Below are 22,941 nucleotides of genomic sequence, written 5' to 3' on the forward strand. Positions count from 1 at the left end.
CGATCCTACTATATGAGTATACACTGTTTCCTACCATTTCACTCATTTATCTTGGGATATGTTTACAGAACAACCACATCATCTTTTTTAACAAATATCAAGGTTTCAACAATATGATAGTATATCCATAAACTTACTGAAATTTTGAAGGAGCCTCAGTCTCATATGGAAAAATCTCCCACAAGGAACTTACAAGACAACTTTATATTAAGTATTTGGATAAAATACCTACTGTTTATAAGAGCAGATACTTGTGCTTTTTTGTATATTTTGACAATGAATATTGTTATTCAAATGGAAAATAAATTTTGAGGAATAGATCTCCAATTTACAACACCATGTCTGTAGGATATAAATGTTGGACTAAATGACAGTTCAATACACTTTCTTAATAAAGGTAGAATAGTTAACTACTTTATTTCTTCTCTGGTTTAGTTTTACGTTTTTAAATGATTACTTGATAAATTTAACACAAATACTAAATATTCATGAAATATACTTCAAGAGAAATCTTAATAATAATATCATTATTTTATAGCTACATACCTATTTACATTAAGCTTGCTTAAGGAATGTCTCTGATTAAGTAATAAAAAGGGCTAACTTATTGAAGTACAAATCAGTACGAAGATCTCTGATTGATATGAATGTAGAAAATAACCACTCTATATTCTAATTACCAAAACAATATCTAGCTGATAACATCAGAATATTTTAATGCAGTGAGGGGAAACTCCATAACCTTGGCTTCATGTTTACATGTTCAGGATTTTCCATTAAAGTAACATTCCTGTCTTCTCTCCCTACCCCTTGTTCACTCGTCAAAGGCACTGCCATCCACCCAATAGTTCAAGCTCCAAATCCAGGAGTTTGTTGACTCCTTGAGATCCCTCATCCCTCTCCATCAAATCTATCAGCTTGTTCTACAGATTCTACCATCAAATTATACCTGAATCAATCCAGCTTCTCACCATCTGCATCCTTAGCCTAGGTAATGCTCACTTCTCACCAGGATTACTGCAATAGTCTTCCAATGGTTTCCATGATTTTACTCTTGTCCCCTATAATCCATTTACCTCACAGCAGAAAAATATAGGCCAGATAATGTCACTTAAAATCCTTGAATAGCTTCCCACTGTACTCAAAAATAAAATCCACCACTTTACCCTGACCTGTAAGGTCCTATATGATCTGACTCCTGGCTGCTCCTCTAACCTTGCTGCCTACCTTTCTCTCCCTCCTCCATTGTGCACCAGTCACGGTGGCCTTCTTTCTGGCCACCTTAGGGCTTTTGCTTTGCTGTTCCCTCTTTCTAGAGTACTCTTGCAGACTCTTATAAGGGTGGCTTCATGTCATTAGGCTCCAATGTCACCTCCTAAGAGGTCTTTTTGATTACTGATCTAAAGTTACCCCCTACACATCTATGAATTATCCTGGTATTTTCTTGTTTATTATCTGTTTATCGCAAATAATATGTATGCTTCATGATAGCAAATACTTTATCTGTCTTGTTCAAAGTCTAGAAATGAGCACAGTACACAGTAGGCATTCAATATATGTTGACTGAGTAATGATACAAATGAATATTTTATTTTAAAAAAAACTACTAAAACACAGGGAAAACAGAATTATTAACATGACAACATAGGAGTGAGTAATCACGAAAATCAGTGTAAATGACTATAATTGAAGAATATAGTGGTTTAATTTTAAAGGCAAAGAGAGGATTCTTTAATAATTAAACCAAGACATAATCAGTTTATTTTTCAGGTTTACCTGGAGTATCCATGTTATCATGTCCTTCTGGCCTTCTAACTGGGGAATTCCTTTGAGTTTTTCCAAAAGCATTTGTATATTCTGAGCATTTATTGTCGAACTTCCTAATCCTTTTTTGAAACACAAAAATTGCATCTCATAAATAAATATCTTCATACTTATGTATAAATTATAATTTATATTTAATGTTATTCACATTGATAACCAGAGTCTGCAATCAATTTAATTACATTTTCAATGGAAGAATCTGCAATTACATGAAGTACTAAGTACTAAAATAAACAACTTGAAAAATTTGCATTACTTTGTCTCTCTTGTACATTTTCCACTGAGGCTGCTAAGTGAAAGCTACTCTTATTGATCTGTCTTGCCTTTCCTCCACATAGCTCACTGTCTAGTAAAAACACTTAAATAAAAACCAAAATTCCAAAAATACGGAAGTTGGAGGAGCTGTTGTATCTATAAACTGAACAGGTTTATGATGTCTTCAAGGACCTAAAAAATACAGTGTGTCAATATAGAAAATGAAATGATTCTCTTCTCTTGGTCTTATAATTAATGTCCCTGGAATGTGCTTTGAAAAAACTGTTTTAATCAGGTAGCATTTAATAAAAATAAACTTATCCTGTTCCTCCAGGTTAAAGGCAGTACAAAACGAACACATCATTCATTCAGACTAAAACATACGTGAAGCCTTATGGTAGAAGTCAAATGTCACTTCTTCTTCAGGAGCTTTTTGCAGCTGGTGCTTTTCTTCTAGTAAGCCCAATGCCAGAATATGAAATGCCTAAAGGAGAAAAATTAGAGATCTTTAAAACTGTATATCTTCAGGTAAATACATTTTAAATGAAGGTATTAAAAAATAGGTTAAAAATGGGCAAAGGTTATGTACAAGCAGTTTATAGAAAAAGAAGTGATAAATATACATATGAAAAATGTTCAACTTCACTTAAACTTAAAGAAATGTGACTTCAAACAAGATAATCCTATTTTTCACCTATTAGAATGGCAAAAAGTTTAGCGTTTCATAAAAACACAGAACTGACAAAGGTCTCAGGAAGCAGGCACATTTCACTATACTGATGATGGGAAGGTAAATCGGTGTAACATTTTTGGAGGCCAATTTGAAAATATTTATCAAAAATGTAAAAGTATAGACCCAGTACTAGGAATCAGTATGATTCACTCACTTAAGTGTGCAAAGATATTTGTATAAGGATGTTCATTTTAGTGTTTGCTATACAAAGACCTAAAAACAACCTAATTTTCCATTATTAGGAGACTATATCTCCTAGATACCCGTACAACAGAATATGCAGCTATTAAAAATGAGGTAAGCCTATGTGCACTAATGTGGAAAGATCTGCAGAAGATACAAACCTTTAACGGTACTTATCTCCTAGGTAGAGAGCACTGGGAGGCAGGGAGAAAATTTTTAACTTTTGATTTCAAATATATCTGTGTGGTTTGAAAGTTTTTACTGCATGTATTTACCACTGTTACAATAAAAATTGAGATACATATATAGTATGACAGCATTTAGAGCCTCCAGACCAACAATAGCCAAGGAAAAAAGAAAATTTAGTTAGGCAGGTGCTAAATAAATATATAGTTACAGCTACCAAAGGTGACATTTTTAAGTAATTTATAACAGTATGTCCACTTAATGAGCTAATTCTCATAACAACTGTATGGAATCATTATACTTATACTCATTTTACCAATGGGGAAATTATTCTGTCCTTTGAAGTAGGAAGTGGGGTAACTCAAGACTCCAGCCTAGACCTGTCTTCAATTCTTTTTTTTTTTTTAAGAATTTTTTTTTATTGGGGAATGGGAACAGGACTTTATTGGGGAACAGTATGTACTTCCAGGGCTTTTTTCCAAGTCAAGTGGTTGTCCTTTCAGTCGTAGTTATGGAGGGTGCCGTTCAGCTTCAAGTTGTTGTCCTTTCAGTCTCAGTTGTGGAGGGCACAGCTCAGCTCCAGGTCTAGTTGCCCGTTGCTAGTTGTAGGGGGTGCAGCCCACCATCGCCTGCGGGACTTGAGGAATCGAACTGGCAACCCTGTGGTTGAGAGGACGTGCTCCAACCAACTGAGCAATCCGGGAGCTCAGTGGCAGCTCAGTTCAAGGTGCTGTGTTCAATCTTAGTTGCAGGGGGTGCAGCCCACCATCCCTTGCGGGACTCGAGGAATCGAACTCGCAACCTTGTGGTTGAGAGCCTGGGCTCCAACCAACTGAGCCATTAGGGGGCAGCTCAGTTTAAGGTGCCATGTTCAATCTTAGCTGCAGGGGGCAGAGCCCACCATCCCTTGCAGGACTCGAGGAGTTGAACTGGCAACCTTGTGGTTGAGAGCCCACTAGCCCATGTGGGAATCGAACCGACAGCCTTAGGAGTTAGGAGCACGGAGCTCCAACCACCTGAGCCACCGGGCCGGCCCTCAATTCTTTATTATACTGTCTCCTCTTAATACAAGTGAAATGAAAAAATATAGAAAATTATGATGAAATCGTGGCATGCCAATTTATTATTAGGAGCAGCAGGCCTTTTTTCTTCTTTTTTAAAATATAAATGATTCTCAAAAAATTAAGATACTAAAAACATGGGAATGTGTCACTAAGGAAATGTGTGCCACACCTTAGCTACTTTTAATGATCCCTAGATTTCACATGCTCTAGATGTGGTTCTGACTAAAGTTAGATTAGGGAACTTCTTCAAATCTCCATGAACTCTATGAAGTAGAGAAAATATTTCAGATATACATACCATCTGGAGCATCCCTTCAGTCCACAAGTTAGAATCTGTGTCTAATGCCCACTCAAATATCGTTCTGAGAATGTACATCATGATATCACAATTTAGAAGGTTAATCACTTTGCTGAAAGCAGGGCAGAATTCAGGAGGTGGTGGTGGTGGTAATGCTATAAGTAGGTGGGAGATGGATGGAAGAAGAGACAAATAGGTACCCTTTTATCTCGGTTATTCTACCGGCTAAATTGCAAATGCCAAAATCATATATTATGTGCAAAAATGACACATGATTTTTGTTACCTTTAAAGCACTGAAAACATCAGTGTCGAGAGAAATATAAGTCACTCTGTCAAGCACCCAAAATAAACTCCATTTGCTATAAATTTAAAATTCTGTCACCACTGATGTATGCCATATCTTAATATGTGAACAAGAAACAAAGGGTTCTTTGCACTTCCGCTAGTTGTCCGCTCTCAGTAAACAAAACACTGTATGCCTGGCTGACAACAGAACTATAGAAAATGGTCATAATGAGTCAATTCAGAATCTCACTTTTTACCTTCATCTTTGTTTTCTTGTTTTCTCCTTTTCTTCTGCATATGTTCAGCCTATTAAAAAAAATATATCTGTCTTTAAATATGCTGTCTGGCAAGCGTGAAATAAATGAAAAGCTTTGACTAGAAAGATCCACCAACCTACCAAAATATTTTATATACCGAAGTGTATATTCAAAATGCTATCTTGTTCCAGAAACAAAATGGCTGTCCTAGTACTAGGTAAGGCTACTGCAAAATAGATGGGTAATATTCCTTCTCAAGAATTTAGTCCACATTCTCTCTGTCAACAATATTTACCTGCTGCCAATTTTGGTATAACTGGGAAAATTTGAATATTGCCTGTACACTAGATAACATTATTGATTCAATTTTAATTTCTCGGGTGAGATAATGGCCTCTATTAATGAAAACCAGGAAGTTTTCTATGGAGCTAGAAAGCATAAAGCATTTTAGGTTTATTTTCTGAAGCGGATATCTTTTCCTACCTTGCTATGCTGTGTTTTGGAGTAATGATAAAAGTACATATTGAAGTCTTTCAATGATTCATCTTTCAGTTCATAAACTCCATGGCCTGATACACCTGGTTTCCTAAATAAAAAGAAAATGCAGACATAAACTGCAGTGTTCTTGAAGGCTAGAATACAGACAAAATGAGAACCTAAAAATGAAAGTCAAAATCTAGAGGAAGAAAACATACTTATGTCTCATTCGACTTGCTTAAACTGAAATGACAAATTTCATTCCAATAGTAAAACTAAAAACCAACATTGTAAGCTCAATGTCCTGATAACAGCTAAGTTGTGCTTCATAATTATGAAATTCAAACAAACCTGAGGAAGTTTATTTTATATTATATAGAACTGATCCCATGCTCTTCTTAAATCTCTAAGGCTTCTTTTTTTAGCCTCTGAAGACTAAAGAGTGCTTGCTCAACTAAAGCACACTGCATGATCTAAGATCAAATCTAAAATGGTAGTGAGACATCATGTCCTCAGCAAACTGTAGATGAAAATATAGTGTTGAATCCTCTGTACAGCACTATAAGGAAAAGCATCAAGACCAAAAGGAGTACACCATATTTGTTCTGCACATTTACTCAGTTTTTGGTTTCTATCTAATTCTTAAGTGAAATATTTCACTGAACATTATTAGAGCATTTAAAAAGCTACCTTGTATTTTCAGTTATTTAAAACTAGTAATTTATCTATAACTACAATACTATAACAAGTGAAAAGTCACTGCCAGTATCAATTTTTTAAATTTCAAGAATTAATCCTTAAAATCTTATTTCCATTTTATATACCACAAATAATCAAACAATTGTAAAATATTGTTTTAAACCCACTAGTCTAAAATTAGCATATAAAATGAAAATTTATAGAATACATGAAGTCATGGATTAGTTGATGGGATAGAGACTATTGGAAAGGTTTCTTTGTTACTTGCTATCTAAGTCACCTAATATCACAAAAGGATACTTCTCATTCACCTGCCAAAAATACTCATTTTTTTCAACAATCATGTACTAAGCGCCTACTGTGTATCCCTCATTCTCCTTCTAATCTGTACTCCATTCATGTTCTTGGGAGTTCTGGCAAGAACTTCAGAGCCTCTACAAAGTATCCAAAGTACAAGAACAAAGATCATTTACCTCTCAGAATAAGTACAAACATTAAGTACTTACTTAAATGTGGCCACTTTGTTTATGACATTCTCTAAGCCAGTTTCATTATTTTCCTGTTGAAACAATATTTTTCATTTTTACTTTCATGTAATGACTTTTTCTTCTCTTACTGTGAACTGGAATACATTTTCAACAACATTGAAGTACCACGTATATAATTTTAAAAAGATCAATTTCCAATATAAAAAATTAGGTCTAAAACCAATTCTCTTTGTTTGGAGAGAGCAATTTCTTGACAGAGGTAAGACCTATTTATAAACTGCTTAAGGAAGAAATTTTATCTCAGTTTGCCCTCATGTGCATGTGTACATACACACACACACACCACACACGCGCATTACTGATAGTTCAAAGAAAAAGAACTTTTCTGTAGTATATTTATCACCCACATCATTTAAGCACATGTCCATCATGTCCTAATCCCTAAATCCAAGGTAACAAAATAAATGGAATCTACAGCAAAACACATACCGTATGTAGTTGTCCAAATGCACTCCGGCTTCCACAATTATATAACAATTGTGGTTTTTTTTTCCTTCCTGACCTGAACTTTTCTTTGAACAAGGGTTTTTTTTTCAATTAAGTCATTTAAAATCGGGATAAGGACCTAGTCAAGATACTAAACTAAGATAATGGATTCCTAGAGTCATGCAAAAATGAAGAACGTTAGGTTCCTTTTTGAAAAAAATGTACTTAGGGTAAGCAGTAAAAAGTTAGAGTATACCCTAAAGCAGTTTTTTTTTGCAAAGTATGGTATGTATATCACCAGCGGTATGTGAAATTACTTTAATGGCACACAGCTATGTATTTTTAAAATTCTGAATAGTTATTCACTTGTTTTAATATGTATTTGGAAAAAAAATAATCCAGAACATCAAACCTACTATTTTACTGTCGTTATGGCTAAGAAAGCTGCTAAGGAATATGTAAGTAAATTGATTTTAAAGCACATTAGTAATTATGTAATTATAAAATTATAAAATTATAAAATTTTAGCCAAACGGTTAGTTTCAGAATGAGTTAATGAAACTGGAACTCGACTTATCTAGGTGATCACTTTGTAAGGCACACAAATGTTTAATCACTATGTTGTACATCTGAAACTAATACAATATTGTATGTCAACTGTGGCTGGAAAATAATTTTAAAAAACAAACTGGAAAAAGATACAAATAATTTTGGGGGAAAATGACGAATATTCAAAGCTTATCTCTATTCTACTTCTCTGGAAAGCCCTGATAGTACAGATAAGTCTAATTCTCTTTCAAGAATCATTGTTCTAATTCATAGTTAAACCTCAGGGGAAATAAAATGAGACTCATAATTTTTAGAACTATTACTTAAATATCAGTATATACAAAAACATAAGTATCACCCATGGCAGCCATGAAAATAACACCCTGCCGACCCCCATTTAGAAGGAACAGAGATACTAATGCAGACTCACTCAGAGACATGGGAAGACATCAAGCCTTGATTAGTCTAGCCAGCCGAGGATGCATCTATCTAACCTTCCTTCTCTCTTTCCTTCACCTAGAGTCAGACGTGCATCACAGCATGAGGGCTCTCTCAGCCTTCCCTAGCTTCCTCACCACTTTCTCTCCCAGGCATTGTTTCTAATAAAACCTTAAATGCTTTATCTTGATATCTGCTTCTAAGAAGACTCCAACTAACACACCACCCAACTAATCTCAGTATTTCAGGGAGCCTCCTTTTCCTCTGGAGAAATGTTACTTTAAAGTAAACAAAAAGTCAAGGAGTTTCTTGCTCTAAAATATCTCCTTAGTAGCCAGAATGCTTCTAAAATGTTTTCCTAATGCCCAAAAGTCCAGACTTAAAGTTTATACCACTAAATAATGAATGGTGTCAGTTTTACATCTGCAAAATTTGCTAAACAAATTTTCTTAAAACTTTGAAGTAGCTTCCAATTAAGAAAAAGGAAAAAAAAGATCCCATCTAAGGTGAATGGAGTAAAAAATAAAACTGGTCTTACATTCTCGGGTAAATTTTTGGCAATGGCACTGTGTGGCATGGGTTCAATACAAAGCAAGTGAATGATTTCTCTCATTGTGACCTCTTCTTTGGTCACATTTCCCACTCCAGGTACATAACGCTCTCCTAATACAAACAGTGAAAAGAAAAAGTAAAACAATTAACTGCTTTCTATTTAAATCTCGTGCCACCAGGCGCATATATACACAGAACATTGCATTAAATTACGTCTATGAGAGAGGGACCAAAAATTATGTGGACATGTTCCTAAATCTGAACAACAAAAGTCTATTTGCTGAAAGACGGAGGAAGAAAAATGAAGAGAGCTCAAGAACACAGGCCTTTTCTTAACTTTCTTAAACACACACACACATAAGTATACATACACATACTCACACATTATAAATAAGGACCCTCAATTAAATTAGCATGTGTTTCTAATCCAGAAAACAAGGCAGATGGCATTGAATGAGCAGTGGCCATCACTGAACAATAGCTTTTCTTTCAAGATCTTCCTCAATTTTGTCTTTACTTGTTATTTAAGAAAGAACAAAGTGAAAACTGAAAAACAAAATGCTTAAAGATGTCTTTATGGGTTAGATGACAAAACAGTAATATGTATCAGTAATGACTGGTGTTAAAATGCTCACATGATCAGGTTCCCATTTTTTCACCTCAATAAACTGCCAAATGAAGAGAGACAATAGCTAAATTTGACTATGGGAACTTCATTGGTGTTAACAGCATCTAATTTCCGTTGCCACAAGAAGGCTCACAAAATCTTGCCTTATGTCACCACTGATTTTCAATACAACATGTGTACAAAGTCCTATGATATCTATGAGAGGGTTATTACAGACAGTAATCCTTTGCCTTAAACTTGATGAATTCTACAAATTAGCCAAAGAATATCTTTTTGTTAAATGAATTCATTTCCACCAGACTTGTTCCTCTTTACTTTTGTAAAGCACTTTGTAATCTTCTAATTTTTTCCATCAAAAACAGTGTCCCGTAGAAGTTTAGTGTCAGAAGGACCCTTAGAGATCATGTAGATTACCTTTACATTTTACAAATCAGGAATTTGAGACCCAAAGAACATAACTGGCATGCTCTAGATAGTTAATAGTAAGGCTCATATTAGATCTTCTGATTCCTAATCTGAATCTTTTTCCATTTTTTAATGTTTTCTCCACCGCATAATAAAATCAGAGGTTATATATATTTAAAATATTGACTCTAGAAATTAATGAATTTAGGAATATAGCAAGTATTGACTAAAAATTAAATCACATGGAAGAGAAAACCCAATAAATGTAAACACAATAAAAGCAAAATCATAAAGGCAATAATAAAAACATCAAACAGCAAAAATATAGTACAGTATTAGAAATTCTTCATATAGCATTCTAAGAACAAATAGAAAAATTCTGCTCAAGGTTTTATAATTCAATAAAGTATATCATTAACTTAAAAATCTTTAACACATTTTCAATTTGTCCATTTTTTTCATCAGTTTACTACGGAATCTTCTGGACAGGAAGAGTTAGTGCTTAAAAGATTTACATCTCACTTAGCAATAAAGGCTTACCACACTTCCTGCTGAGACAAGCACTTCCTCTGCGGCTAGCTCTCTGGCCAACAAGTGAACCCATGTTCACTAGTTTAGCTAGTGGCTAGAACCCTCACTAGGAACTATTAATACAAAGCAGAGTCTGCTGCAGTAAAGTAAGAAATAAGAGCCCTTTGTAAGTAGAAGTCACAGACTTTTACTTGGCTGGTAAAATCAACAAAGACTATAACACAGAACATACAAAAGTAAAACTATGGCCAATATTTGCACAAACCAATTTAACAGAATGACACAATGAAAGTGTATTTTACTTAGACCTGTGTTACATTGAAATTTTTAGCACTCAATGTATAGCTATTTTTCATCTATATTTCTAACTATGATAATTATATTCCAGACATCTATAAACAAGTCCAATTACAAATTAAATATTGAAAAATAAAGACGGAATATTAACAGCTACACTTTTTTAAAGGTAGGTTTCTAAACATATTGATCATATTAGTCACATTAGTATCTAGCTAATATTTTATGCTATATTTGTAATAAAATGATAAATTATAGTTCTTATTAATGTTCTGTCTAAAAAGTAACCCATGTTCTATTTCAAAACATGTTTTAATCTTACCCACAATATAGATGAGGAATTGAAGCATTTCTTCTATTAATGTATTATATTGTTTAATCAAATCCTATAGAATTGAGAAACAATAAATTAGTTGCATAAGAACCAAAAACTTCCACAAAACATACATTTCTGGATCAGAATCATGGTCCATCTAGTGCAGTATTTTCTTTCAGACCATAGCAACAGAGAATTATGAGGTGAATAATTGCCTTTTGGACATCAAATTCAACAAGGGTCACAATACCTGGCATGTAATAAGAACTCAATAAAAACTATTAAATATTGTTTTCATTATTATTATTCCCCACATAGCCTGAAGTCAACAAATTTAATTCTAATCTTTAAGTTTTCCTTAAGTACTGGCTTCCTTCTTACCTGGGTTGGTGAGATAGTGGCTTCAAACCAACAATTACAATGAGAATATCTTTCCCTAACACACCTCTTATTTAAGCACTATAGTAAATTAGATATTCATTTTCACTAAGTATAAAACATGACTAAAAATTAGCTTTGTATTTTGTATCCTATTCTTCAGCCCTTTGTAAGTAGCTGTTAATGTGAAAGAATAAAATCATGTGATTCGTAGACTCAAAGTAGTCAAGAATTACCTTATAAACAGGTTTAAATATTAAAACAATGAAGATGTAACAAAATTCCACAAGACAAATTATAAACTGTGAAAAATGTTAACAAATACAATAAATGAAGAATTAATATCCTTACTAAATAGGGAACTTTTACAAAAACAACAAATGGTGAAGGACAAGAACAAATTATTCACTACCAAAAAGTGGGGAATAAAGGCCAACAATCACGAAAACATGGTCAACTTCACTGATAATTAAAGAACTACAAGTGAAAATAAACACCATCTTTCACCTATCAGATCAACAAAAATTAAAAATACCAGTGCCATCCTCTTTTACGGACAATGCTTTGCTGGTCTTCTCTCAAGCATCTAACTAACCCAATGATCAGCAATCTATAGCCAGCGGACAAAATCCAGCCAACAGCCTGTTTCTGTATGGCCCCAGTAACTAGGAATGATTTTCACAGGGAACACTAATGTAGAGCTTCAATTAAGCAACATTATAACAAAAACAATTCATTCTTTTAATAGACTTGTATTACAAAAAACTGCACTATTATTATATTTTTTAATTTCATCAATAAAAATAGTGGAAATTTATTTCTTGTTTACTATATAAGTACCTACTTATTATACTCAATTTGACCTCTTGGCGAACAAAGGTCAACAGAATTATTGTTAAAAAGAGAGCAATTACTATTTCACCAATTCTAACTTTATTTATATGTAATTTAAGTACGCTATTTTGTGGTATCATTTTTTAAAATTAAATTTATTGGGGTGACATTGATTAATGTGGTATCATTTTTGAAATTCATATTTATTCGCCACACACAGGTTTTCTTTTTCTTGGGTTGTTATCGTTACTGTTTTTCATTTTCAAAGGAAGCTCACATTTTTATCCTGTTTGTTAAGTTTCTTTGGTGACAACTAACTCACTCTTATTAAAGCATTCCATTTTGGCAGCTTGCTTTTGGTGGGTGCCAAATTACATGCATCTCAGTGTTAAAAAATAATTCAGGTCATCTAAAATACATGCCTCAATAAACACACAATCTAGAAAGGCAAAAAACAAACAAACAAACAAACAGTGCCATTACAGATGTATATACTGCTAGAGAGAGCTTAAATGGGAGTAACTTTTTTGAAAGTAAGTTGACAATATGTATTAAGAGTCTTAAGAAAAAGCACACTGTTTTCTCTAGCAAATCCACTTCTAATAATTTATCTTAACAAAATAACTAGGCAAGTGTTTAAACCTTGAGGTACAGAGATGTTGTAACACCAAAAACATTAGAAAAACCTCTTCAGCAATAGGGATGAAAGTACAATGCATTGATATAGTGTAATATTGTACAGTCATTAAAAATGATTATGTAAAAAAAAGATGATATAGTTGTATTTTCATTTAGTGACATGCAAAAAACCTATCACAATATTTCAGTAAGCTCAGAAAGCAAATTACAAAATAGCACATATAAAATGATCCAATTTTTCTTTAAAAACAAACAAGATACCAAAATTTTAAAAGTGATAATTTCTAGGAGGCCGTGTTTCACGTGATTTTTCTTCTCCTTTTTGTTAATCTAAACGTTCTAATTTTTATAGAGTAAAAAAGGGTATACATGTGTATATGTAAATACATATGCATGTAATACGTATGTGATTTTTGCTGATATAAAGAATAAAAATCTTAAATGTGATTAAAATTGTTAACAATAATATTTCCTTTGCAATTAATTCACATATCAGTTTCTATTGCATACCTGGTCTTTTGTAGATATGGTCTTGTTAAAAGCATCAGCAAGTTCAAACCTCTCAAGTACTAGTAACAAGAACTTGTTGGGATCCATTAAAGATGCACCAATCTGTGAATGACATACAGCATCACAGTTTTCGTGTATTAAATGGAGAAACATTAAGTCTGCAGAAAATAACGGAGTAGTCCCTTCCATTTGTATTTACCATATTTTAGCAATGAGAAACATTTAAGTAAATAAAGTTAAAAATAATTACAGTATCTTCTCTTATTACAAGGAATCTAAGAAGCAAGTTTAAGACATAAATATCAGGAATAATTTAAATAGGTATACCTGAAGCATGATGATATCTTTATCATACATTTCTTCTCTGCATTTCACATCTTGGTAATAAAACACCTATTTAATAAAAGGTAGAATAAAAGTTAAAACAATTATCTTATTTCAAACAGAATTTTCAACAAAATCTATTCTGAAAATTTTCTCAGTTTTAAACCTGAAACCCCAAGAATTCCTCAGCGGCAAAAAATAAGTCATAAATCTATGAATCATTTTAAGGGATTTATGAGGACAAAGTGAGAAAATATGGCATGAAAATACTTCAGTTAAAAATGCTCCACATTAGTAAATACTGTCAACGTGTAACAAAAAAAATTTATTTCCCCTAAGTTTAAAATACCTACTTCAATAAAAGTAAACCAATTTCTACAGTCAATCATAACACCATTTTTCTCCAAAGTGGTAAATTTACGAGTCCTGTTTCCTCCACAATTTAGAAAAAGCACTTCTCCTTATCTGCTCTAAAACAGAAGGAAAAATTATAAGATGGCCTTCAATTAAGACAGGTGGTGGGAAGACTACAGGTCCCCGAATAAGGTAATCTTCAGAAAAGACCTATGTTAATGAGCAGGTTTCTAGTGGTATTACTGGCTTTTACCTAATCTATCCACTCAATAGGATAAAAAAAAGAAATGACTACATCGTCACTAGAACTTTCATTTCTGAGTTTATACAAGAAAACAGCACATATTCAGCAAAATCCAGGGACACAAGGTAAAATTATATAAAAGAAAAAACAATCAGAAAATGAACACATTCATCAATGTGAATAATCAGCCTTGCCATACCTGGCTAATGAGAGAGAGCCCATTTCTTCGCCACATCTCAGCAACAACCTGGGCAACCAATACCAAACAACGCAAAGGATATTCCACTAGAACCTCTACTTGAAAATCCTCCTGAAACAGAGTAAGGTCAATTTCATTGTTTCTCAGAAGGCTCAGATGTGTCTCAAAGTTAGTTATGGCACTATATATTCCTCAGCTTTCTAATCTGTAAAATGGAAGGGCTTGAACTAGATGACTCTAAGTCCTTGGGATTCAGGTTTCAATGTACTGCATATAGATGTAAAATTACTAAATGGGAATTACTGTGTTTCACTGAAAATAAGACCTAACCGGAAAATAAGCCCTAGCATGATTTTTCAGGATGAAATCTCCTGAACATAAGCCCTAATGTGTCTTTTGGAGCAAAAATTAATATAAGACCCGGTCTTATTTTTAGGGAAACACGCTATTCAGATGGGTTTCAAAACATTATTTTTCTTCCCACTGAAGAGTATCTAGAATATGAAATAAGCAAATCAAAGTTAATAGAGTCACTTACAAAAGGCACAAATTCATGCAGTCTTGAAACAGCACCCAGCCTGCTTAAACGCACATGAAGACCTAAAGGGTAAAAAAAGAAAAATGAGAAAACAATCCCAGTTAATTTGTTTCCTAGTTAATTCATCACGTTTGGAAACTTATGAGATTTAAATTTACATTTACTAAGTTTAGAAATGACACCTTAGAATGCAAACTTTTGATTTCTAATCTCAAAACACAGTGGTACTAACATATTTAAGATCCTACATCATGCAAAGTGTGCTTTTATACATTACATAAAAATAACACGCTGTCTCTCAAAATATGCTCATTCTGCTCTTAACCAAGCATCAAAAGAAGTGAAAACTTACCTAAGTATTTCTTTTTATAAAAATAGAAGCAACATACAATCACATGTCAATTACACCACATACAAAAATTAACTGAAAATTAATCAAAGACCTAAACATAGGAGCTCAAATTATAAAACTCTCAGAAGAAAACATAGGGAAAAGGCTTCATGACATTGGATTTGGCAATAATTTCTTGGATATGACACTGAAAGCACAGGTCACCAAAGAAAAAATAAATTAGACTACATCAAAATTAAAAACTTGTGCATCAAAGGACACTATCAACAGTGTGAAAAGACAACCCATAGAATCGGAGAAAATATTTGTAAATCATGTATCTAATAAAAATATATATAAAGAACTCCAATTCAACAACAACAAAATAAATCTGATTAAAAAATAGACCAAGGACTTGAATAGACTTCTCTAAAGCCAATAAGCACAGGAAAAGATGCTCAATATCACAAATCAGTAGGGAAATGCAAATCAAAACCACAACATTTCACATTCATTAGGATGGCTATTAAAAAAAAAGAAAATAACAAATGTTGATGAGGATGTGGAGAAATTAGAATCCTTGTGCATTGCTGATAGGAATATAAAATGGTATAGCTACTATGAAAAACAATATGGCAGGTTCCTCAAAAAATTAAATAAGGAGAATTACCTTAAAATCCAGCAATTCCATTTATGGGTATATACCCCCAATTGAATACAAGGACTCAAACAGATATTCGTGCACTCATGTTCATACCAACATTATTCATAATAACCAAAAGGTGGAAACAATAGAAGCATCCATTGGAAGATAAATGGGATAAACAAAATGTGGTATACACATATTATGGAGTATTACTCAGCTTTAAAAAGGAAGAAAATTCTGACACATGCTACCATATAAACTCCGAGGACATTATGCTAAATGAAATAAGCCAGTTATAAAGGGCTACGTGTATGATCTCACTTACATGAGGTACCTAGAGTAGTCAAGTCATAAAGACAGAAAGTAGAATGGTGGTTCCAGGGACCACCGGGAGTGGGGAATGAGGAGTTATGTTGAATAGGTACAGAATTTCAGTTTGGGAAGATGAAAATAATTCTGGAGATGGATATTGGTGATGCTCCACAACAAATAATGTACTTAATGCCACAGAACTGTACACTTAAAATTATGAAAATGGTAAATTTTATGTTAAATATATTTTACCATGTATATATGAATATATATATATATATATATATATATATATATATATTTCCATGAAGTTGTTTATAAAAAAAACCTAACAAGGCTAATTTACATGGAAATGGAAATCAAAGAATAATTAAAGAAAATCTATGATTTTTTTTTCTTGTAGTTGTGAAAGAAACAGCAACACATACAACACACTGGTGCAATCAGGTAGAAAAACCAGCAACGATATTTTACTATATTTAAGTTTGGATGGGAGATGAGTTACCAAGTTAATCTTTAAGTATATACTATAAGGATCCATTAGTTGACCAAGATAACAAACAAAAGGTCCAAGTAAACAAGCATCCTTAGTAGTTCTGGTACAGCTCTTTGAAGGACAGTGACAGTGATAGCTTTTAATTACAGTATCTGATCTGAGTATGTCTATATGTACTGAACACAGAACAAAAATAGAAGTAATTCTACTACTCTGAATAGCTACAAAACAAAGCTAATAGAAACATGCACAAAACAAATACTCACCAGCAAGAGTCCTAGAGAGTGGCAGATGTATGCTTACAAGATCCTCAGATACTTTGTAAGACTTAGTTTCCAAAGTATGACCACACAATTGTACTACTGTTTTGCAACTAGACATAAAACCTGTACTACACCTCATCACAGCTTTGTGACATTCCTTATAAGCCACTAGTAAGAGTTCTTCCTAAAAGGAAAATAAAGATGCAAATTAATTGACAAATTATCTGCTTTACCACATCATTCAATAGATATTTACTAAATATAAGCACAAAATTGTTCTATGTAATACTAGGGCAACCTCCACAGGATCTGCAAACCAGTAAGATATATCAGACTATCACACACACACACACACACACACACACACACACACACACACACTCAAAGTTAAGCATTATGACTACCACATAAATGGTAGAAACTAAGTAACGAAGGAGGGCACAAAAAAGAATCACAAACAATTGGGAAGACATATTTGTGAAAGCAGCTTATAAGTGGGGTCTAAAAAATATGCAGAACTAAGTATTGGGGAAAAATGAGGAAACAGTGGCACTGTAAATAGAGAGATAGAACAAACAGAGAAATAAGGGGAAGTAGACCTCCTTTTCAGGCAGTGGATAAATAAATCAAAAGGTTTATGGATGGAATTAATGAGCAATTAAACTGGAAATATGCCTTCGCACTGGCATGTAAATACATCTGAAGTATGAAGGGGTTAGTCAGGGCAAAAAAGAATGAACCCACAGGAAATAAGTTAGGATTATTACAGAAATTTAGGATAAGGAAGATTCAAATCTGGATGAGTATGGCAAGGAGAGAGGAGTCAAAGGTCACTTTTTAAGATAATGTTTCTCATACTGATTATATCTTGGAAAAAGAATGCTACGGTCAAATAAATTTTGGGACAGTCCCTTTTAGAAATTAGCACATTAATTAAAGGATTTGAGAAGTTCAGTGTCTTAAAAAAATCCTGTTTGATTTTGTTCAATCTAGTATTTTCCAATCTTACATGAACACAGAACTTTTTTCCTGTCAAAAATCTGTTAACATGCAACACACAGAATGCAGTGGCTCTGAGATTTCCTGTATGGATGAATGTATGAATCTTAGGGTCATTAATAAAACCAAGGCAGTCAAGAAGAGGAAATACAGTTGGAAGTAGAAGGAAATTATGACAAATCAATTTAATATATTGAGTTTGAAATATAAGTGTTAAATCTACGCAGGAGTGTCTACCACACAAACAGAAATGGCACTATAGCTTGGGAGAGTCATCTCTATGAAGTTCTGTTTTGTTTTGTTTTTAAGGAGGGTGCAGCTCACAGCGGCCCATGTGGGGATCGAACCAGCAATCTTGGTGTTATTAGCACCACTCTGTAACCAACTGAGCTAACCGGCCATCCCTATGAAGTTTTAATTGAGGTGGTAGAAATAAAAGGTCTGTAAGAAAGAGAAGAGAATACTGGGGAATGTCTCACTTAGTAGGCAGAAGGAATTGGGGGCGGGGGGAAGGCAATCACTGATTGAAATGGGTAGTCATAACAGAAATATTAGGATAATGTAGGTTTGTGAAAATCAGAGGGAAAGGAAGTTTCAAAAAGGTTAAGGTACTCAACAGAATACAATGCTACAGACATTTAAAGGAAGATGGGAACTTAGAAAAGACCTCTGAATTTAGTTACTAAATATTAATAGATCCTTTGAAATTTTTTCAAAAATCAGTTCCTGTCAATTGGGAAGGGCAGAAGCCAGACACTCAAGAGCTTTTAGAAGCTAGAGTGACAATGGTAAATGTAGATGACTTTAGAAGGTTTGGCAGATGTCAAGATGAACAACAGACATTTTGACCCACCTCCAACAATTATATGTGCCTTCCATAAGAGTGAGGGGAGCTATAAAACGCGTGCTGTGCCTAGTTGCTGGACAGTACTTCCTGTCCTCATTGCTATATAAAGTTACTGTGCCACACTAAGGTCTTTTGTGTCTGTATGACTGCCACTCTGAACCTGTGACCAACTGCTAGTGGTGGCACAGAGAAAAGGAAAAAAGAGAGATAGAATACAGTTCACAGAGGTAGTAAAAACAAGCAAGGGGACTTTTATTCTTGTTATTTTCAAGGATAAGGGAGTCCTGTATCTTTCTAGGCAAATGAATGAAAGAATGGGAAATACCAGAGGAGACAACTGAGGAAGCAAACTCCAGGAAGCAGGAATATAGGTTGGGACAAAGCGCCTAGACGTTAGTTTTAGAAAGAAAGAAACCAATAGTCAAGATACAGAGAAACTTAGTCAGTGAAAAGACAATGGTGAGAGGTAGAGAGAAACTGGAGAAGATGAAAGAATTTGACTCAGATAATGTCAATTTTCTCAGAATAGAAATAAATTAGGTCATATTCCCAAAAGAGAATCTGGGGTAGGATTGTGTGTTTAAAGAGGGTTATGGTCCAGAATTATTTAACAAAATGCATTAGTTCTATATTTTGAAATTAATTTTGTTAATGGTTTAACACACATAACAAAGCATTAATGATTGAATAAATATCCACCCCTCTCCATTGTTGGAATATTTAAAAGTCTATGTGGTCCTAATTTTCACATTTATATTCATGTCCAAGGAAATAAATAAATAAATGTGTATTGCTGTATTCTTTAAACCCCATTACTCCCAAAGGTAAATGAAACAACCATGGAGTACATTTTCTAATTAAGTGTGAAAAACTAAATTTTCCTCCTAAATTTAATAAGACAAATTCAAATATATAAGAAACTACTTAAATAATAAAACATTACATTAAAGAAGTTCCATTAGAGCACTTTAAAAAGTACTGCTCCGACTAACAATTTTACTTACATCACAAGCGCACCACTCTTGAAACATGAGTAAAATATTCTTTAATTGCATCTGTATAGCTATGGCAGCCTCCCAGTCAGGATCCACTTCTATGTGTTGCCCAACCTGTCTTCTGATTTCTTCCATTCCCTGCAAGAAAAGAGTAGTTGACATACACATATGCGCTTTTTCTTTGCTTTTACTGGCACAATATAAAATTGTCAGGATTCACATTCATATATGCATAGCTTTCTAACATGGCTGTTACATTAGAATCCATGAGTTAAAATACCAGCTCTGTCACTTTCTGTGTGACCCTGGTCAAATTATTTCTAAACTTTAATTCCCTTGTATATAAAACAGCAGACAATAATAACTACCTCATAAGATTGCTATGAAGTTCGAGAGAGAACGCGTGTGAAATGCTTACTACAGTATCACAGGGTTAGCAATTAAGAACATTAATAGTAACAGCAGTAGTCAACTAAGGCATATAGAACGATTAAAGCAGGATCAGTGAGGTAGTATTTAAATTTTATTTCTACTTTGCTAGATATATCCTTCCTCAAATAAAAACCACAATGTGCTAAAAAAAATTAAAGATTGGGGTTAAATTTATCTTACTGATGTACCGAATAACTATGTCATACCTGCATACAGGTAAGAATCTTCAAAAAAGATCGAAAACCTTCAAGAAACTGCATTCTTAATCTTTCTGTCCATACCGTGGGCTTGCTGATCAGGATATACCTATAATTTTAAGAGACAAAGAAATATTTCACTTCCCTATTTTGAGATAATTTTAAGGTTCTCATGGCTATAAACAATGTTGATACATCAAAATTATGGATTCCAATTTCTTACGATAATTAGAAGCTCTGGTAGAGTTAGAATTATACCAGCAAAATGTGAATCCTCTACAAGAGGCAGATGTCAAAGCTAAGACTGACTTCTCCACTCAGAAGTTAGTTTGATTAAGTGACCCTAGAAGCAATTTAGCCTGTCACAGTTGGATAACCATAGTACAGATTTTCTAGGACTATTCATACCCTTCACACAAAGGGCCAGTTGGAATCCCTTCAGCCTCAAAATACATGTCAAAACTGCATATGCAGGATGTATGCTATTTGTGCAAACTATTTCAGAATATTTTGTAAAATATTGTACACTTAAATTACATGCTTTTCCCCCAAAGGCATGCAGTCATGAGAAGTACAGCAAATTTGCAACACATACAGTAGTTTGTTCTAAGTGGATTCAACACTTTTGTTGTTGCTTCTCAGTGTACAATGACTAGAGATTTGTAAATCTTTGTAAACATGTGCACTGGTTTTTCAGAGCTATTCATTCCTGCTACCTGATGTCAGCATAACAGATATACTACTGATGCAGGGGGAAAAAAATCAGGAGATTTGGAACAGATTTCCTACTTTTAGGTTTTTGAAACCCAGAACCCAGAAGAAAGATGTAAGTACCTATTTCATCTTGGCTTGCACATCAGAATATACCAGGGGTGCCAAAAAAATGCATACACATTTAAGAGATATTATTTATGCTCAAGCAGTAGTTCACCATAAGCAGAAGTGTCTGGATGCTGCTGGTAACCACTTTGAGCATCTGTTGTAATTGAAGAAGTCAAACATGACCTGTATTCATCTTTTGTTATCGGAATATGCTGACTATTATAATTGTTTTTTCCTTTCTTAAAATGTGTATACATTTTTTTGGCACCTTCTGTATTTGTTTCAAGAAATGAACAGACCCATTTTAGCCTAAAATTTACAAGACGAATATTTCTTTTGGCTGTAAAAACAATGACAGGTTTCATATTCAACGGGAACAACGTTTATCATGAAATGACTTCTCAGGAAGGAATCACTAACAATCACTAAAAATTATTTTGCACTCAGTCAATCCAAATCAATTCCTGTTAAATATCAGGTATTGGGAACATACATGCAAAATAAGACACTTTGCCCTTGAGGTTCAAAGTGTAGTGGGGAAAACAGATATGTATACTACATACTGCAACCAATGTTAAGCACTAAATACATACATACATACATACATACATACATACATACATACATACTTAAATAATGAAGGAAGTAATGCAGGAACATAAAGACAAGGCAACAAAGATAGAAAAAAATTTTTATTTGTAAAGATAGTAGAGATTGTACTTTAATTTTCCCCTTTCTGTAGATATCCACTAATATGTTGAAAATACATTAAAAACACAATCATCAAGACCTTACCAAAGGAATAACTTTGAAATACACTAATTACCTTCTAAATCTTTCTTTTAAAATAAAGGCAAAAAAGACTAAAATTTAAAATCCGTCACCAGGAACAAATGGCATCAAAGTTCAATAGCTTTCTAGAGCACACTGAGCCTCAGTATTACCTGCATGCTCTTTAGAAAGGCAGAATCTTACTTAGACTCTAGTCAGACCTACTGAACAATAACCTGCGTTTCAACAAGCTCCCAAAACGATTTGCATTCATACTAAAATTGGAGAAGCACTGATATAGAGAATTTACATTTCTAGTTTCTAGTGACCTCAAATAGTTCATGAGTGATCACTGCAGCAGACTTAGCAAGTAAAGGGATGTAAGGGATAGGAAGAAAGGAAAGTGTAAGAAAGGGAAGGAAAGGGGATCTGTACATAAAAATAGGTGGCAAAAGCAGTGGAGAGGGGAAAAAAAGCAAGGACAGGGTGGTAGAGTAAGGGCAGGTGATTTGTTTTGAAAGCCTTTTCAGAAATAGGAAGAAATAGGTTAGAGTAATAAAAGGGTAATATTCATTTAATAGAACCAAGGTTCGATTGGATCTCTTTTCTAAGTTTCATTTCCACAGTGAATTAGCAACTGAGAAACAAAGTATCCCAACAAATACCTTCCACAGAGTGAGTAACAAATGAAACTAAATTAATGGAGGTATAGTACTTAGAATGAGGGAGGCAATAACACCTTCCTTCTACTAGGCAGACCTCAGACCTCTGTGTTCATTTTTTGGCAGAGACCATAAGTGATAGTCGTATACATTCAACTAAAACAGGTTCAGTAGCGAAGGACAATGATTAAAGAA

At 33.7% G+C, this 22,941-nt stretch overlaps 1 protein-coding gene across 2 annotated transcripts in view; it reads right to left on the reverse strand.

Annotated features, from left to right (window-relative positions):
• UBR1 (ubiquitin protein ligase E3 component n-recognin 1) overlaps nucleotides 1-22,941 on the reverse strand; it is a 102,060-nt gene that overhangs the window by 38,261 nt on the left and 40,858 nt on the right. For both annotated transcript variants that reach the window (XM_019725388.3, XM_019725387.3), the window contains exons 13-27: nucleotides 20,501-20,600; nucleotides 19,872-20,000; nucleotides 17,025-17,205; nucleotides 14,974-15,035; nucleotides 14,436-14,546; nucleotides 13,642-13,707; nucleotides 13,315-13,416; nucleotides 10,960-11,023; nucleotides 8,763-8,887; nucleotides 6,770-6,822; nucleotides 5,571-5,673; nucleotides 5,088-5,136; nucleotides 4,544-4,698; nucleotides 2,464-2,563; nucleotides 1,777-1,886 (exon numbers count right to left, since the gene is read on the reverse strand). In XM_019725388.3, coding sequence (XP_019580947.3) covers nucleotides 1,777-1,886; nucleotides 2,464-2,563; nucleotides 4,544-4,698; nucleotides 5,088-5,136; nucleotides 5,571-5,673; nucleotides 6,770-6,822; nucleotides 8,763-8,887; nucleotides 10,960-11,023; nucleotides 13,315-13,416; nucleotides 13,642-13,707; nucleotides 14,436-14,546; nucleotides 14,974-15,035; nucleotides 17,025-17,205; nucleotides 19,872-20,000; nucleotides 20,501-20,600 — 1,510 coding nt within the window. The remainder of the gene's footprint in view (nucleotides 1-1,776; nucleotides 1,887-2,463; nucleotides 2,564-4,543; nucleotides 4,699-5,087; nucleotides 5,137-5,570; nucleotides 5,674-6,769; nucleotides 6,823-8,762; nucleotides 8,888-10,959; nucleotides 11,024-13,314; nucleotides 13,417-13,641; nucleotides 13,708-14,435; nucleotides 14,547-14,973; nucleotides 15,036-17,024; nucleotides 17,206-19,871; nucleotides 20,001-20,500; nucleotides 20,601-22,941) is intronic.

Source organism: Rhinolophus sinicus, chromosome 3 (genome assembly GCF_057876585.1).
Source record: "Rhinolophus sinicus isolate RSI-liver-muscle chromosome 3, RSI-T2T, whole genome shotgun sequence".
NCBI classification, from domain to species: Eukaryota; Metazoa; Chordata; class Mammalia; order Chiroptera; family Rhinolophidae; genus Rhinolophus; species Rhinolophus sinicus.